The sequence below is a fragment of the Bombus flavifrons genome, chromosome 8 (assembly GCF_040668555.2).
Source record: "Bombus flavifrons isolate JBK064 chromosome 8, iyBomFlav1_principal, whole genome shotgun sequence".
NCBI classification, from domain to species: domain Eukaryota; kingdom Metazoa; phylum Arthropoda; class Insecta; order Hymenoptera; family Apidae; genus Bombus; species Bombus flavifrons.
Genome location: NC_138449.1, coordinates 5,315,664 through 5,330,817, shown reverse-complemented (window position 1 = coordinate 5,330,817; position 15,154 = coordinate 5,315,664). Strand labels below are relative to the sequence as shown.

Sequence of the window (15,154 nt, the reverse complement as noted above, 5' to 3'; positions counted from 1 at the left end):
TGAACCAATGAAACTCTCCCTCTTACACAGGCCTCGGAGATAGAACATTTCGATATATTTCGGGTAATTTCTATCAGCGATGTGACCCCATAGAAATCGTCGCGAAACACGGGAAGAAAGTGTGAGACGTTGGTACATTAGAGCGGTGGCCGGATCAGTTGACGAGGGATGTTGAGTAGAGGGACAATCAGTTACGAGGGAAATGGATATATGAATCAGTGTTATCCGGGCGGGGTGGTAGTGAACGGTGGCTCAACACTGGCTGCCATCTGCTGACGGTCGCTTTAAGCTCGAGCCACTGGTTCCCCGTGAAGTGCATAGCCGAAACGAGACGTTCAGCTCTGAAACGACATCACCACGAGCTTTTTTTCGAAACATCCGAGGGTGATCCCGTTCGTGACGCGATCTACGCGCGACAGCTGCGACGTGGGTTTTCTTACAAGTGTTGTTTTCGTAGTACCGTGTTGTGTTCCTGCCAGAATCGAGGGGACGAACGGTCACGTACCAGCAAGCCAGGATGACGGAGACGACAATGACGTAAAGCCCACGAGGCCAAGTAGATCCAATTGGCGGTCTGACTCGTTCTCTGTGTACGAGTATCGTGATCCTTGGCCAAAATTCATCTCGGAGCAGAGCTTAACACTAAATCTATCGTGTGATATTAAAAATTATGGAAATCAGGTGGATCGTGAGTCGTGGTATTTTCATCGAGATTCGAGAGATTGGACAATGATTAAGGAAACATCGCTCGAGCATGCGATGATCCTTCGCAGTGCTCCCTCGTGTGAATACTTGAAGCTTGGAAAACGTCGTCTAGTCGATGACTGAACTTTCGTCGTATTTTACAATTGAGACTGATATCGTCTATCGTGTTATCGTGTTCCTCAAAGAACTATTGAAATTACGTGATATTATAGTACTTGTTGAAATAACGATAATTGGTGGTTTGCTCCATGGGACGTTAGTCCGATGAAGGAAATCGATCGAAGAGTGGACGATCGGGACGAGGCGAAATGTGAAGGAACAGGAAACGCGAACGCGGGTATCAAATTGTTTCGCTACGTTGCACGACGTCATGTTGAACGACGAAGCTGGTTGTTAACGGAATATCGACCGAAGACCGTAGCTACCGAATTAGTCGTGGCGAAGGTCGCACATAAACGCGTGCACCTCGTTCCTTGAGATTTGGATCAGCAACCCCAAAAAGGTGTTAAGGGTCGCCTCCAAACTTCAACCTTTGTCAAACATACAGACGATTATCAACGGACACAGCCCTCAACAAGCCATTACTTCTATAAGTTACGAGAAAATAAACCTGACAGTAGTTCGTGCAAAGTGTTTTTTTTTTATTCGGGAAAAATTCGTGAGTCAACGTCGTTAATTGTGTCTTATCCCTGCCAGTGACGCGTATATATCTTTAAGAAGATTAGAAAACTCACGACGCACGGGTCTGCAATTAGTGCATCCAGATTAACGAGCAGAAACATTGAAACCGAAAGTGCGAACTGGATGAAACTCCCTTGAAGAACAGTTCTCTGAACGAGACCTACTGACCTATCGACTCGTTGCCCCACCTTGTTTCTGCCGCCACATTTCTTTTTCCTTTTTTCTACTGTTGCTGTTACTACTAGATATCGAATCGACTAGGTAAATTGACGCATCAGAGGACACCGACCGGTGGAGGAAGTGGGCATTAGAAGGCAGGAGGGCGACGTAGCTGCGCGTACGAACGCGCGGGTGAATCGAAGAGAGTCGTTCTTTGAACGAGACCCACTGACCTATCGACTCGCCGTTCCACTCCTACTACCCTAGCCGTCTTTCTTTCCTCGCCACCCTATTTCAGCTTTTCTCCCCTGCGTTTGTTGGCGTGCCGCGTCGGGGTATTCGTAATTCCATTTCGTGTTTCCCCTGACAGGGGTAACGTTCGAGGATACGAAAGGGTCGATATCAACACGGTACACATACATATGTACACAACGCAAATACGTAAATACACGTACATAACATATATAAGGACAAACGAGTGCCTAAGTATTTTCAATCGGTACTTCTGACTGATCGTTCTAGGTGTAAAAATTTCCAGACTCTCTATTCCCTTTGCCTTTTTCTATCTTTCCCGTATTCGTTACTCCGCTTTGGAGATTTTTTACTTCTTTTTTTTTAGTATTTATCGCCAACGTTACCGTGTTCAGGGTATATTATTATTAATCTCGATCGTTTCTCGCGGTTTTTTAGTTTCATTGGATCGTCTAGTAGATCGAGTCAAGTAACTGAATTAAGATATCGTTGATACAAGGTGAAGAGTGCCTAAATTTTATGCCTTTCTCGATTGACTGATTATTGATACGTGGATCGTGGACACGTAACGCAATCGTTGTTACAATCCTTGTGTCTTGTTCTCAAATTTATCTCGCGTACCTTAATTGTTTCAACTTCCTTTCCCTTCGTCTTTATCGTGAAAGAGGATCGACGTCGATCTCTTTCATTACAAAGTCGAAGGTCAACAACGTTTTGCGATCGATACGATAAACAGTGCCTCGAGATTATTCTCTTCTCTCGACTGATCGATGAAGAAACATATACATTGTTGTATCTTATAAGCTTCCCTGATTTTTCGCGATTTTTCGCTTGTTATTCTCTTGGGTGTGCCCGAAATTCCTAGTTTTTCACCTTGTTCCCTTTCATTTTCAAAAGGGGACTGAAAATATAGCTCGAAGACAAAACTTTATCCAAGTGACTGAAAAAATCGACGACTGATCGAAGAGAGAAAAAAGAAACTCTTTCAACAGCGAACGATATTCGTACATACTTTCGACTCGAATTTCATCGTCTTTCTTCCTCTCGAAATTTTGATGAAGTTTTATTTATCGTGATTAAAAGATTCCCCTTCTTACTCATCTCATCGTCCAGAGAACAAATCGTGATCAACAAGCACAGAATGAAAACCATCGACTATACACGAGAAAAGTACACGAAGGTCAGTAAAAATTGATCGTATACCGATTACCTTCCCACGTCTTGCATTCTCGATGCACCTCGTGCATCTCGTTAATGTATTAGCCGCCATTGATTCGATCGCACGAATGCGACCACGGGAAGAATTAACGCATACCGTTGACTAGCTTGCCAAACTAATCGAATCGTCGAACTTTTGCCGGGTCGACAGTACGATCGATCGAACGGTACACAGGGGCAGTCCTTGACAGTGCATCTTTAATCTCGTTCGCGGAAGAGATGGCATCTGGATCGCGATTCGAAGCCGTCGTAATGTCCTCTGATGTCAAACGGGATTGCGTGGCAAACGTCGAGGAATTTTCTCCTTGTAAGAGCGTAATGTGCTGGTTCAGGCCGTTGACAACGATAGCCTGATCGTAAAACGAGGGAGGCACGACTGAAAGAGAGGGAAAGTCTATCAACAATAAACCAGGATAAGAGAGGAGAAGATACCAGAGGCAACATACGGACGGACGCGTTGTTAAAAGGTCTATCGAGATAACACGAATAAAAGATATATGTAAAAAAAGAAGTACTATCTTGTAACGTGTAAAGAGAAAACTGCAAAAAACGATATATATATACATCTATGATCGAAAAGTGTGAAGAAATTCGTTAATCGAGCAGAAGCGGCGAGCTGTGCGCAGGTACGAGTCAGGGTAACAATTTTCCACCTGCGGAGCGAGATAGAGACGTGCCTGATCCAATACGTTCAGCATCTACTCGCCTCGTCGCATCGAATCGCCGAGCTTCGGAGCGAAAACGGGAACAGTGTGACAACCGATCACGTTCGAATCACGTTTTTCTCCCCTCGAACGTCAGAAAAATGTCGCGGCTGTCGTTAATGGAAGTTTAAAGAGCAACTGCATGCGAAAAAGAGGGAAAAAAGTCGCAACGCGAATCGAAGAAAGGAGGAACGTAAGGAAAAAAAAAGAAAAAGATAAAATGGCGGAAAGCGCGGCAAGTCCGGGTTCCGTGCAGGTAGCTGCGAATAGTCCGCAGCAACAACAGCAACAGTCGCAACCACAGCAACAAACTCAACAAAATCAACAACCACCGGATATAAGCAGCTCGCAGTTGGCGTCTCCACCGATCACGGGCACAGGTACGAATAGGAAACGATCGAGATCTTCCGGTAGGGTTATATTTAAGATCTATGGGCATCTGAATTTAAATTGCTTTTATTCGATTAGAGGCATTAAGGATACTTTTAACGCCTGCTTCGTGTGATTGTCATCTCTCTAGAATCTTTTTCGTAAAGAAAGCAGGATGTAACATTGATGTAATATTAACATAGAGCGTTGAATGTTATTTTACGTCTACATCATTGACTAGGGAGTAGATAGAAACTTGACGATCATTTGCAAGTTGAATGGGTTCAGCGAGTCAAATACATACTTCTTTGTGTCTTGATCCTCTCTGTTTTCTTAAAGTCAAATTGATGCCATGTGGAAGTTTCTCTAATAGAAGTAGCTTGCAGGTTTCAGTCCATATCGATATAAGATAATATCCAAGAATATACTTCTTATTGATGTCGTGTATTAATTAAATGAATCGATTAAATGGCAACTATAAAGCATTGATTGTAAAATATAGGTGAAAGTTTCAGATATTCGAGAATGCTCCGACTGTAACGCGATAATATCTACATAGAAGGGCCCTTACATGGCGCATCGCCAAACTAAAACGGATCAATGTCGAACACGTAATGTTTCCTGGGGAATGCTTTGAACTCCTGCGATACCGCGTTGCATTTTAATTAACGAAATTAATTTTGGCTCGGTTAAATGATCGTAAAGTAATTACTGAATCAATTGATTCAGACGTACGAAGAGGCTCGAAGCAGTTTCTCGATCATATTACGTAAATTTTCATAAAAGAAATTCAATTTGGCAAATTCGTAATTAAAAGTAGACTCGGGAATTACGCAACTCTACGTCCTTGCTTATTCTATCAGTCGGCTTTTGTTGCTAAACTGTAACGCACGAATTTGTCGTACCTTCAAATTGAAATAAAAACCAGATAATATTCGCTTCAAAGAATTTGTACTATTGAAATGGTTTCAGCTGTAGACAGAAGTTACACAATTTGTCACATTAAAAAGTTCGTGCATAGTAAAAATGTTACTTCTGCATGGGTATTTTATTCTTTATTATCTTCACTGATATTTATTGAGTGTCTTGAATATAATTAGTATGTACACTGTATTGTACCATTTATCTATTTTTTTATAAGTATAAAATAATCACTATAAGAGATCTCTATAAATAAATGTTCTTCCATTTGAAGATTCTCTTATATAAAAATATCAGGTTCCTCTATTAATTCAGATACTGAATCAGCTTTGTTATAATTATTTCTTTAGAAATATTTAGGAACTATCAGGTGCTAAATATACACATTAGAAAAATTTGTGCTAGGACCTACTCCACTTCCTAGCATAAATCACAACCGCATCATTTTCTATTAACGAAATCATCGATCCATCTTCGATCCAATCAGATGATAAACATCTTAGGCAAACAGTCCGTCTGTCTGTACGCGGAAACGTAACACAAAAATGAAACCTGTCTAGCAACCATCCATATCGGTGATGCCATCGCAACGTGAACATTTTGCGATAACTAATAACGAACTACGCCAGTCTGAATCGTTTTTTAATTCGCATAGCCGAATGCTGTTCACGCAGCCAGAGCCACTCCTACCGGGATCAGGAACGTTCAGAATCTGCTATTACCATATCGAATGGCTAAGTCAGCGTCGAAACTTCTATCAAACCATTAGATTTCATCTACGATCAACGGTATATTGGCTTACAGGCCAAAATTATACTATCGAATAGTGGCAGCCACTCAAAGGAAGATGGTGTTCATTGATAAAATTTGTAATTTAAAGAAATATTCTAACACTGAAATTTTTATAACAAGAAGGTGGATCGCAAATATTAATCACCATTCCCTCTATTTAGGAAGAGAGAAAAATTCTGATATAAATATTTGTTACCATATTTTGCAAAAGGAACTCTTCCGTTTCTAAATTCTTATTTTTATGAACACATTTAAAAAAATGCAGTCTGAACAGGCATTTGTCCCTTGAATATTATATCGAATACCTTACATTGAATGCCTTGTATAAATATCTGTGCACATTTAAATTCTCCATAAATGCTTCAATATCCATAATTGCGACTTCGCCATATTCTGGCCCCATCGTATTATACAAGTACCTCAATTGAACATGTTAAACTTTCATATCTTCCTCAATGTAATAACGACCAAATTCCAAGCACCAAAGTAAAAGAAGAAAGCGTCCGTTAATATAAAAAGACTGTTGATACGAGAGGGGCAAGGTCCACGTGGCAGTGGGTATAAATCAAAGTTGAGTTAGCTACAGAGAGGAAAGAGATGGTCGAGGTCGGTAGTTCGCTTTGGCCGCGTAATGAAGGGCCATTACTCGTCGCGAGTTGTACAGCGAGACGGAGCGGCCCGATATGCCGGCGCTTTTCGTGCACGCTTCTCATCCCATGGCGGGGAGAGAAAGGGGCAGAGAATGCCTAGCGGCGGGAAGGAGAGAGCGCGAGTCGCGTTAGCGGATCTGTCGGTCGAGTAACGGAACGCTTTCGAGTACCGCTAGCACCGGCTCTGACGCGGTTACCGGACACCGTTACTTCGGTGATCCGCGAGTACCCACCACGTGCTGTCTCACCGTTCTCTTTGAAACACGCGGCTCGTTCGAGTGGAAGGAAAACGTTTGCCCCGGGACGAAGCGGCGCGAATTCGTCGAACCGTGGAAAAATTGCGATCCCTCTACCGGCAGGATTTGCCACTGATTTACAATCGATATACGGTTGCTCCTTTTTCTTTATATCTAGCAGACGTTGTCGCCGTCATCGACTTCTTCTCCCGCGAACCAGCCAGTTCCGTCTACATTAGCTTGATTCATTGTTACGGCTTATGGGTAACCGCTGTTGCCGCGGTGCAGTATCGCGCACGATATCGCCGTTTGTTTTTACGCTTTACGTTTCCATCGAGCATCGCTGGAACTTTACAACGGTGAATCGAGGCGTCGCGGAAAGTCTGGAGGAAGAATTATTGGAATTTTATTGAATGTTAGATACAGTGGGGGATGATTTTGAAACTTAAGGCGTATTGCAATATATTTTTACTTACTTAGCCACTTGCGTGTCTCTTTTTCATGCTAGTCTTGTTTATGTAGTTTGTTACTTTTTCATGCAAATGCAACTTTTGAATCTAATAATAATATACAGAAATGTTAACATATCTGATATCGATTTGCATTATATACCTTAATTAACAAGTATCGGTAATCAATGAGCATTATCGTGCGAAGGAAAAGATAAAAATCACCCCTCCAAAATTACATGAGGTAATCCAAACAGTTATGAGTCACCTAATCGTCATTCCACTAAATAAGAGTTAAAACATATGAATTGGATTTGGAACCAAAGCTGTGATATGAAGTAATAAAAGGAACCTTAGGCAACGCTCCAGAACTTGCTCAACACATACGCTGCTCAGTTGTATTGTTCTTATTGGTTTACTAAACTACTGTGGAAGCGAGCAGGTTAATTTGAAAAGGACATTCCACAGTAATAAAAATAAAACAGTCTTTTATCAGTGTCAACGTGCAAGCGAAGCATATTAACACTCCAAAAATACCAACCAATCAGGAATATATTCGTACAGTCATAAATTATTGTCCATTGTCTTCCTGCCAGTCAACCCAATCGCTGACACGAAATATTACTTAACAGTACTGTGGTAGCGCGTCGACGGATCTGTTATCGTAATACGCCGGTCGTTCAATGGCGAATACATTGAGACTCGGTTCGGCAAGATAATGGAACCGGTTGTGGCGAAGGTGCGCGGAGGCAGCCGCAAGCGGGTGCTAGAATCACAGTTAACCGGGCAATTTTTTAACCGCCTTATTATTACGATATTACGATGACTGCTGCGCGCAGACGAAGCTTTCGCGCGTTAAAAGCGCCGTTTTAATCGCCTTCGTCCCAGACCGCAGCGAAGCGCGCGGCGTCATGCACGCGTATTACGCATAACGGAAAAAGGAAGACTTCGAATGAATCGATGCTCACGCGAGCAGCCATTTCTCAAGGTACATCTCGCGCCGGGTCTAGAGGTTAGGAGGCCAGGCACTTTGCCGTTTGTAGCTCATGTCCGGTACCATGGGAAACTTTACGAGGCAATATTTGTTGTAATATTCCCTGTTCATTAACCATTCATAGGCGTTTAGAGGCGTATCCTTCGTCGGTTATAATATTTGCCTTACGCCGAATCCACGCGAGCACGCCTTGTTAGCAGTTTGTACCGTTGCATTAACGACCCATCGTTCGTTTATTTTTACACTCGCACATTCCATCCTTGCGTTCACTCTGCCTTCCGAAGGTTTCATCCTCGATTTAATACGAATTTTGTAGGTCCTCCTGACTTCTTTATTGTTGTTTGATGAAAAACAAAGTGTATTTTTTCATCCCTTTGTGATTTTGGTCAGGGCAAACAAAATTTGTCGCGGATTCTCCGGAAAGCCGGAGACATTTCCGTGGAGAATATTTTTTCTACGACAATTCGTTTCTAAAATTATTTTTACCGTTATTCCGACGGAAGTCGAATAGCGATATTCAATGTTATTCATTTCCCAGAATCGAAAACATCTATTTTTCGATCGGAGAGGTATTCGCAAATGTTACTAGGTCAACGATTTCGTTGCTTACCGCTGATATTCACCAATCGTGCTCGAATATCGTTTAACAAGGTAATTAATCCTCGTCCGCGATCACGAATAATTATCCAACATGTGTCGCGTTTGATTGTCACGGCTCGATTATTGTCGTTATGTAAAGCGTGCGACTTTGTTTCACTTAATAGATCATTTGACTTGTCTTGCCGTAGGTTAAGGTCCTTCTGCGTTTTTGCAGAGTTTATCTTTATTGTTAAACGTTCTTACGTTGGGCTACCTGTTCATGTATCATGCTGAAATAACGAAGCACATCTCTAGGATCTACAGGTTACGAGGTCAGGCACTTTGCTATTTACTGCACGTGTTCCGTACATACCATCGATATACGATAATCGGCCGGCTTGATGTTTTGTGCTTTGCACGTTTTTCTAAGCGTTCTGCTTAGGAATTACACCTGAATTGTTTTGAACATACTTTATATTGATTCCTTATTTCATTACTTAATCGTTATTTTAGTAATGAAATTTTGTAATCAAAGTATGAATCATTTTTATTGATATATCTTTCTTGATCATGATTTCGTTAAATTTATTGATTCATGCTCTTGCCATTTCGATGACAGTTTTGACAAATTTATATTTCTATAAAAAAATTTATATTGCGCTTTAAAAATGTAAAAGGTTATTGCTTTAAACATCATTGAAGGATTGATAGAAGAGTGTTTTTTTAATAAAACTATGCATAAACGAAAATCATTATTGAATGTTGCAAAATTGTAAAATGCAATCTAATTCATAATCTAATTCATTTATCAGAATCGATCGAAATATCGCGTGTTTTAAACATTCTTTATTGCGAAAGAAAGGGAATACCGGTGTCTGTTGTTCTCAAGTTTTAAAATCTCATCGTTCCAAAGGTCGAATTAACATCAATTTGTGCGGTTTAGCGTCATTATCGCTGGGTCGATAAACGCCTCCGCGAGATGGCTTTCAAATTGGAAGGATGAAAGGAGATTCCACGGATATTCCCAAACATCTTGTACTTTTTACACTGTGAAAAGTAATTTCTGCAAGGCAAAGACACCGTGCAAATAAAATGCAACCAAAGAAAAAGAATATTTCTCTTCATTAACCCCTTCACAAAGAACGAAGTAAACATCGGAAGTTATTCCTGTGTTTCCACGAAACACGCGAAAATAATCATCGTCGCTTCTATAAATACGATCTAACAACACGAACAAATTTAGATCTTGCACATTAAGTTTCCTTTTCATCTGGAATCTTGCGATACGATCAATAATTGCGAGACAAAGATTCTGTTCGTCGAGCGAAAAGGTTGAGGACGATGAACGAAATTGTTGCTGTGAACTGATTAATGTCGCCCGATATTACGTTACGATCATATCATACACGTGTACCTAGTGCACCGGTTTTACGGAAAAGGGAAACTTCGAAGTAACGCGTCCAGGCATTAATCACACTAGTATATCTGTTAGGTCTGAGGGTTACGGGGTCAGGCAGTTTGCCATTAACTGTTCGTGTCGGCCACACACCAAGCAAATGTACGTTATATATTCCGCCGATGTTTGTCCGTTTATCAATTTCTAGCATCTATTACACAAAGTGTTAAAGGATATAATAGAATTAATACACACAGTCGCCGCATTCATCGTGTGAATTTTTGGTAGGATTCCCCTGAATATTCTCTTTTTCGACCACTGTTGGACGATGCGGTTAATTTCAGAGAGATTTTAAATGGTCGATATTTGTTTCGTAAAGGAGAAATCCGTGATTGTATGGAATTATTTGTTGAAACGAAGCAATTAGTATTTTTAGAGGTAACTGTGCTATGGAAGTTGAGTGATCAATAAAAGTCTAGTGGATGATATTGAATATGCAATGCATTTTAATCCAGGAAACTTTATCTATAGAATTTTTTATGGCTCGGTTACTGAGCGATGCATTGAATTATTTGTGTGGTATATTTATTTTTCAAAGTTTATGCTATTGATAATCAAAATTAAATTAGCGAATGAGGCTGCTATGCATAATTCAACGAAATTTCGTTTATTGTATTTATTGAAGAAAATTACGCGGATCAGAGAAATTCGATTTTCCCAAAGTTTGAACTACAAAAACGTTGCTGAACCGAAGTTCAACGACAAAGAGATATTTCCAAGTTATACTTTATATCAAGGGTTAGTTCATAGTGTCTCGCGATTTCCTTCGGGACACATCAAACGAGCGGGCAAGTAGTACGTCGAGCAATTCAAGCCTAGTTTGGTAAATAGACATAAACAGATGGAAGCCGCCAAGGGGAAAGGAAATTCTGGCAAAGTAGAGTGCACTTTCGTGTATCAGACCTGTTTACAGTTCAGTTACATTCAATCGAGCAGTCTACTCTGAAAGAGCTTCTTTGCATATAAATTTCTTTTTTCTTTTCGCTACATTTATCTTGAGCAGAAATTCGTAATCATATCTAGTCTCAATTTTCGTTATAGTTGTAAAATTGAAAGAAATAGTTATAAAATTACGACACGCGAGGAAACAGTTTTAAATTTAGAATTTTTAATGGAGAAAAAGTAATTAAAAACCTGGTACCGTGTTGTTCACGAGCGCAATAAACGACGTAACACGACAGAATATTCCATTAAGCGTTGAACTCTCATCAGCATCGAAAATACATGGTGTGTAAATGAATCGTGCCTCGAATGGCTCTTCAGAGAAAATATATGAAGACCGCAGGGAAACAATATGATAAAGTCCATTTTTGTTGATTTTCCGATTTTCATATCACTTTTAGCTAAACACAATTTTTTAACGAAATTGAAAAAGAGGAACAATTTATAACCCTGCAGAGGTTTATAATCTCTCAAAAAATAATACCTATTTTTTAAGTTTTCATAGCGTATTGAATTTTGAAATTTCTTTCTAGTAAAAAAAAAGAGAGAGAAAAACAAAAAAAGCAAAAAACAAATACATCACGCTTTTTCCGTATTTCTTTTTACAACTACCAAAAACATTCCACAAAAAAAGACACTAATAAAAACGAGACTACAAACATGGCAAAAACGAGCACCCAGTTTTTATTGTAAACGTGTCCACACAAAAATTACGGTCATTAAATTCCCATTGTCGCATAAACACACAACCATACGACCGCTAAACCGCTCACCCTAGTAAAGGAAGCATGTGTGAAACGCGTAACATTTAAAAAAAGCGAAAGGATAAAGATTTCTGTTGAAGGAGAGACGAGGGAGTAATTCACACCCTTAACAATCTAATTCCCTTCTTACGGCCGTCAGGTTTGCGCACGAGACTCGTCTCGTTAACGAGCTTACAGAACGATGTAGGGTAAAAGTGCGTCCGACAGCGAAGCCCCGCTTCGAAACGCGACCGTGGCACGGTTTGGCCTCCTGTGGCGCGCTTAAAACCGACTGATACCTTGCATTCTAGTTATATGATGAAATTCCTTATGCCGACGTCACCACTTCCTCCCCTTTTTCCCGAGCATACCGTGCTGCTTCCCCATTTATAAAACGAACCGCCTCTCACCGACTGAAAGCTTTTTTATACGCGCGTCGCAGGAATGCCGGGACGTTGAATGGCTCAGGAATATTGCGAACGACGAATAACCGCGGCAAAGGGCACTTTGCGTTTCGTGCATTCGGGCTTCGCCATTATGGTACCGGTGCAATTCTCTGCTACCTTGCTGGTGGGCTTTTGCTCGTTGTCGATTATCGCTGGAACCGTTTTATTTGGTTCCCGGCCATCGTAATTTGGAGACTGGTGTTTGCATAATACGGATTTGGGTTAGGTTTGGTTAGAGGATTGGTTAGATAGGGTGCTAGATTTTAGGTAGTAATGGTAATGAAACTGTAACTTGACATCGTCGCTCTTGAAGGTTTGGTTGATAGTTACAAATACGGATTCTACTTACGTATTCGTTTATACATAATACATAAATAATAATGTATTTATTAAATGTATTATAATTTCTTCATTTTGCTATACTTGTTGTAGTAGTACTTTATAGCATTTGTATAAAACATGGCATAGGTAAAAAGTAGGCGAATTATCATCACTAATGAAAAGTAAAAGGGAGTAGGAGGAAAATTCTTTTAGATAGAGAATCAAGCTAAGCCAGGTGTAATAAATTGTCAATAATCAACAGATATTGAAACAAACTTCGTTTCAAAGAAACCTTCCTTAGTATAACAAACATTTATTTGAAGTCTTCTGTATATTTACATTCAAATATTTTCATAGTACCAAGTGCCGTTTCAATTACCGTTTATTACTGCACAGTTTCGTTCAAGGCGATGCTTTACCTTCAACCTAGCTACAATATTGGAACCTTTCCAAATTATTCTAGCAATTTGCAATTTTTCGATTTCGTTTGAAGCATCATTTAATTGCATCTCTGATCCTATCCCGTGAAATGAAATTTCGGAAACTCATACTGGACAGCGTGTCTGAAGTGGTCGCACACCTTGATCGTACAGCACTGGCCTCGCCCACCACTCTTTCAGATTTTCAGAGTTAGAGACCGCTCCCACCGAGAATCGCTCGTCCTTTTTCCCTCTTGCATGCCGGTTATCCTCGTTCTCGCGCATCATGTACACGTATTACGTAGCGCGGCAGTAGGCCAAGAGTTCGATGGCCTGCAGCCTTGCAAGGCCGGTCGCCGCAATGGTACTGAATACCACGTCAGATGACGCTGCTGACGCCACGATCATCGTGGACCAATCTTACGAAGCCGACTGGCGCTTAGAGAACGGTTGTTGTATCGACCGGGATCGTTGATAACTGTGAGGGAGTTATCGTCGATGTTCAACTTTACCGACTAAGGCGGCTCCAAGTGCGGCGCCATAGTCAGCCACCTTGTTCGAATATTTCATTGGTGGATATGAGAATCACCGATTCGGATACCATGTTTCAAATTCGCGCTTTTTCCATAAAAAGAATGTACTTAGCGATTTTCGTTTAATTTCCTTCATTTTTGAGATTTTTACGAATTGGAAATATACTTGTGATCGAATAAGGAATTTCAAGTTAAGTTTGTATTATAGAATTGTGTGAATTTGCAGGTGTCAAGTTCGTTTCTGTAGAAATGTATTTCATATTTTCTTTCCAATGTTTTATGTTTGCATTTCAATAAAGAGAGATATTCGTTAATTGAAAGATATGCAAATTGAAGAGATTCCGGGAGGAATGGTTAATGGTTCGTTGGAACAGGTTGAACGCCTATGGTTGGAAGACAGTTACGCCTTTGGTGTATCGTAAACTAAGTATTGTGACTTTCCCTCGATCGTTTACTCGGAGTATAAAACGCCTTATACGCTCAAGGACTCCCGAGTGGTTAACGATCCGAGACCTATTTTCCATTGGCTTATAAATCAGGGCAAAGTCCGATTAAACTCGTATCGAGCACGCCTATTTTGAGTTTAACGATTTTTATTAGAAGCGTAACGGACTGTCCGCATTTAGCTCCTTTTCAATTCCATTTTCCTGAATGATAAATTTCCTTGGGCTCAACGCTGATGCGAGGTGCCGTGACTGCACAGAACATTCAATCGATCCAATGATTATTCAATAAATCAAAGATCCTATGCAACTGCGAATTAAAAATTCATTCACTCGATATTATCGAGTATATGCAATCTATCTCCATGTTTTCGCTTGTATCTTTCTTGTCACTTATATCGGTGGTTTTTTCCGCTTAAAGTATGAAATAAAAGTTAAACTGAAATATTCTGAAATCGATGACAAAAGGAAGCATAGACAAAAATTTTTAACGTTTATTTAAACGTACGCTAATTGATGCGTATTTGTTCCCGTACGATTATACATACACACACTTCTACATGCAATTATATTAACAAAGAGTGCTAAAATATCCGAATGGTCCAGTTATCGGAGTAATCATCCACCAAATCACTCGTCTTCGAATCTCAGCCAAGCAATCAACCTTCTACGTTTCCCCCTCCCTAAAAAGAGAAAAATAAAAAGAAAGAAATCCTCGGGACGAACCTGGAGAGATGTTCATCGAAATGGTCTCTCTCCGATTCCGGTGAATCGTTGGAGCGGGATTGTTGGCTCTCGCCGGCGTACCGAAGCGAAACGGCCGAGCGACGGTTGCAAGACGAAACTTCCGATTGCGACAGGCCTATTGCCGACAACAATCGCTCCTTACGTTAGGAGCGTGCACGGTCTCTCGGCCAGCCGAACAAACGCAAAGAAACGAGAAGGCCTCGCGATGCACGTTGATAGTTGCATGACGGTGCCTTTTAAAAAACTTCGTTTCACATCAACCGAGACGGGAACGGCTCACGGCACCGCGGCTCTCGGCTCACGATGGTGCGCTGCCTTTTTCTTGTAAAAGACCGAGCTTCCGTTTTGTTCTTTGCTCAAGGTACGGGGCTAAGGGGGTTGTAAATGAGCGCGTA

The 15,154-nt window shown here is 40.7% G+C and overlaps 1 protein-coding gene across 7 annotated transcripts in view; it reads left to right on the top strand.

Annotated features, from left to right (window-relative positions):
• The window catches only part of LOC138182928 (probable nuclear hormone receptor HR3), a 135,381-nt gene that overhangs the window by 17,851 nt on the left and 102,376 nt on the right, over positions 1-15,154 (top strand). For 4 of the 7 annotated variants that reach the window (XM_069119391.1, XM_069119385.1, XM_069119383.1 and 1 more), the window contains exon 1: positions 22-4,129. The exons of 1 other annotated variant lie outside the window; for it this stretch is intronic. In XM_069119391.1, coding sequence (XP_068975492.1) covers positions 3,862-4,129 — 268 coding nt within the window. In that variant the 5' untranslated portion in view covers positions 22-3,861. Of the gene's footprint in view, positions 1-21; positions 4,130-15,154 lie in introns of those variants that run through there. 2 more of the 7 variants (XM_069119392.1, XM_069119387.1) reach the window with 1 other exon arrangement.